This window comes from Myotis lucifugus, unplaced genomic scaffold (assembly GCF_000147115.1).
Source record: "Myotis lucifugus unplaced genomic scaffold, Myoluc2.0 scaffold_18, whole genome shotgun sequence".
NCBI classification, from domain to species: Eukaryota; Metazoa; Chordata; class Mammalia; order Chiroptera; family Vespertilionidae; genus Myotis; species Myotis lucifugus.
Window position 1 is genome coordinate 7,273,729 of NW_005871066.1, and position 3,183 is coordinate 7,276,911.

Consider the following 3,183-nt stretch of genomic DNA (forward strand, 5'->3'; position numbering starts at 1 on the left):
ATGCATGCATGCATTTTTCCCAACAAATATTTGTGGTGCTCCTATTATGTACCACTGAAAGTGCTTTGTCGGTATTCAGGAGTGGCAAGAATGAGCCACACGGCAACCTGAAAATGGATGCCGGTTTTCTTGTCAGTTGGAGTGAAATGAGTCGATAACAGTTTGCACATAATAAGTTTTTAATGTGCTCAGCATGTGTTCCAAATAGAATTATCAAGAAATGACAAGCTTCCCTTTTCCACCCACATTGCAGAACTAGATATGGGCATCTGAGTGGTAAGTTAACCATTTGTGATTTTGTTTCCAAAGATATGTACTGTGTTTCAAAAATCTTTGGAGGAATAACTGCAAGGAGACCCAGAGTCTGGAACAGTGGGAACTGATATCTTGGGCTTGAAGGAAGCAGAGGGAAAGTACACCCACTGCTTAGAACTCTGCCCTTCGACTGTTAGAGAGAGGGCAGTGATGTGTGCCTGGAGCGGGGGCGGGGGGGGGGGGGGGGGCGCGGAAAAACCCCCGCCCCCCCCAAGGAGGAAAAGGGGGTCCCGGGGGCATAAAAAAAAGGGGCCCTGAAACCGATTTTGTGGAAAATATCCCGGTATTTTCCCACTTTTTAGGGTTGTAGCCTCATGGCCAAGCTCCCAAGGCAGAGGTGAGGTTCTGAAGCCCCCTGCCTCGGAGAGCTGGCTGAAATTCCTGGCTTCTGAGCAGTCTTTTCTACCGAATGTTGACCAAGAGAGAGGGCTTGAGTTTTCTTGGGATGTTGGGACTCAGGTGACCAACTCATCCAGGTTTGCCGAGGACTTTCCTGACTTCAGCACTGCAAGTCCTGTGTCCTGGAAACCCCTTCGCTCCCAGGCAGACTGGAATGAATAATCATCCTAAGGAAATAAGAGACAAGTGAAGAGACTTGGTGTTTCAGTAACAAACCACCAGAAAAGTTAGCGGCTTAAAACAACTACCATTTTATTTGCTCAGCATTTTGCACTCCCGGCTGGGGTCAGCTGGGCAGGTTTTCTGCTCGTCTTCTTCAAGATTATTTGTATGGCTGCATTCAGCGAGTGGGTCGGCTGGAGGCTGGGCTCAGCTGGGATGCAGAGGCGTGTGGGCCATGTCCCCTGTCCAGGTAACCTCAGGGCCTCTTCCTTGCCAAGTGCCTCTCCAAGGGGCTTTTATAGCAGGGAAGCTGAATTCCTACATGGAGGCCCAGGGCTCTTCGGAGTGCGAAACCTGCTTGCCTTCTTAGGCTTAGGCCTGCAACTGGCACAGCATAAGTCCACCATATCTTATTGGTCAAGCCGGTCACGGTGCCATTCTAAAATCAAAGCGGGGGACTACACACGGTGTGAATGCCAAGGGGCAGTTCATAGGGGGCTACCAATGTAACAGTCTGTTCCAGAGGTGCAGGTGCTCACATGGACTCCCAGGGGCCTGATTCACCCTAACCTGTTTGCTAGGAAACCTTCCTTGCTCTCCTTATACTCTGAGAGAGAACAGAATATGAATAGCTTGACTATTTTTTAAATATATATTTTTTATTGATTTCAGAGAGGAAGCGAGAAGGAGAGAGAGAAACATCAGTGATGAGAGAGAATCATTGATCGGCTACCTCCTGCACACCCCCCATTGGGGACTGAAACACAACTGGGCATGTGCCCTGACCGCGAATCTAACCGTGACCCCCGGGTTCATAGGTAGACGTCGATCACTGAGCCACGCCGGCGGGGCACGAATAGCTTGACTATTTATCAGAGCCTCCAAGAGCTCTAGGTAGGTGGAGGACAAGTTTATCCCCACCATTCCTACGTCTGCTAAGCAGAGAGAGGATGGTACATCTCTTTTAGGTTTCTAGAAGGTTTGCAAGAAGCAACAGGTTAGGAGGCCTAGGTTTACAATGCTGATGCTCGGCACTAAAGGACCTGACTCCTGACTCTTCCCTTCACTGCAGCACGTGGTGGGAGTGGGTGCCAGGCTCTCTGCTCAGGGCAGGGATTACAGAGTCCCCTGCCCACGCAGGCCCCACGTCTTGTCTTAAGGTTTAAATGGGTGCCAGCTGTGGTCCTCCCTCCGTCCCCTCTACCTGCCTCTCCACTGCAGCTCTGGCCCCTGCACTGACCTGTTTCCCAGCAGCTCCCTGAGCAGTGCGCCTCCCTGGCAGGCGAGGTCCAGCCCTTCTTCCTGAACGCACGGGAGGTGAGGGTGCGCTCTGCGGCCAGGGTGGCCCAGCTGGCACTCCTGGGAGACCCGCCCAGCCCCCTGCACTTCAGGGCAGCTCCAATCCTGCTGGCTCCCAGGCTCCCACATCCCCCAGCCTTTCCCTTTCCCCCTTTTTTTTTTTTTTTTTTTTGGCTTGGAGAGAATTGGACCCCTTCCCACCGCCCCCCTACACAAACTCCGCCTTCAAGGCATCCCTGAGCTGCCCAGGCTCTGGGTCCGTTGCTGGCTTCACCCTCTTTCTCTTCCGGGCCCCCTCCTCCATCACGGAGGCACTATCTGGTCGCTCTGACTTCGGAGCCCTTCCCCTGTGTCTCCCCACCCTGCCTGGTGCTGCCTCCAGTCCCAGCGCATCCCGCCTGGGCGCTGTCGCTTTAAGCCGGTTCCCCGCCGCCGCGCCGCTCCCTTGCCGCTTCGGGAGCTCCCGCCGCCTCTCCCGCCGCCGCTCCCGCTCCTCCTCCTCTCGCGCTGCTCCTCACCCTCCTCCTCCGCCTCCTCCGCCTCCTTCGCCTCCTCCTCGCCGCCGCAGCCACCCCGCGCCCGCTCGGCTCCTCGCAGCCTCCGTGCACCGCAGCCATGGCCGACATGAAGACGGGCATTTTCGCCAAGAACGTCCAGAAACGAATCAACCGCGCGCAGGAAAAGGTCAGAGACAGGCGGCGGTGCAGGTGGCGGGACGGGCGGCGAGGGCCTCGGGGGGCCCGGGGAGCGCCGGGGGCAGGCGGCGGGGCAGGGCCGGCGGGGGGGCCGCGGGGGACGCCCCTGCCCTGCGCCGCGGGGACTGCAGCAGCGGGGCGCCGCCGGAGGGCTGCGGGGGGAAGGCGGACTCCAGGGGGGGAACTTCAGGGGGGGCCCCGACCCCGGGCCCCCGGGGGCCCGGGGTCGTGCCCAAGCCCCTAGTCTCCCCCCCCCCCCCGGGGGGATGGAGAAGCTCAAGCCGCGCCTAGAGGCTGTCCCCCCGGCGCCCCG

General features: G+C 57.6%; 1 protein-coding gene across 1 annotated transcript in view; it reads left to right on the forward strand.

Annotated features, from left to right (window-relative positions):
• Positions 1-2,759: 2,759 nt before the first annotated feature.
• AMPH (amphiphysin) overlaps positions 2,760-3,183 on the forward strand; it is a 128,485-nt gene continuing 128,061 nt past the window's right edge. Inside the window, exon 1 of the mRNA XM_023751011.1 lies at positions 2,760-2,859. Coding sequence (XP_023606779.1) covers positions 2,791-2,859 — 69 coding nt within the window. The 5' untranslated portion in view covers positions 2,760-2,790. The remainder of the gene's footprint in view (positions 2,860-3,183) is intronic.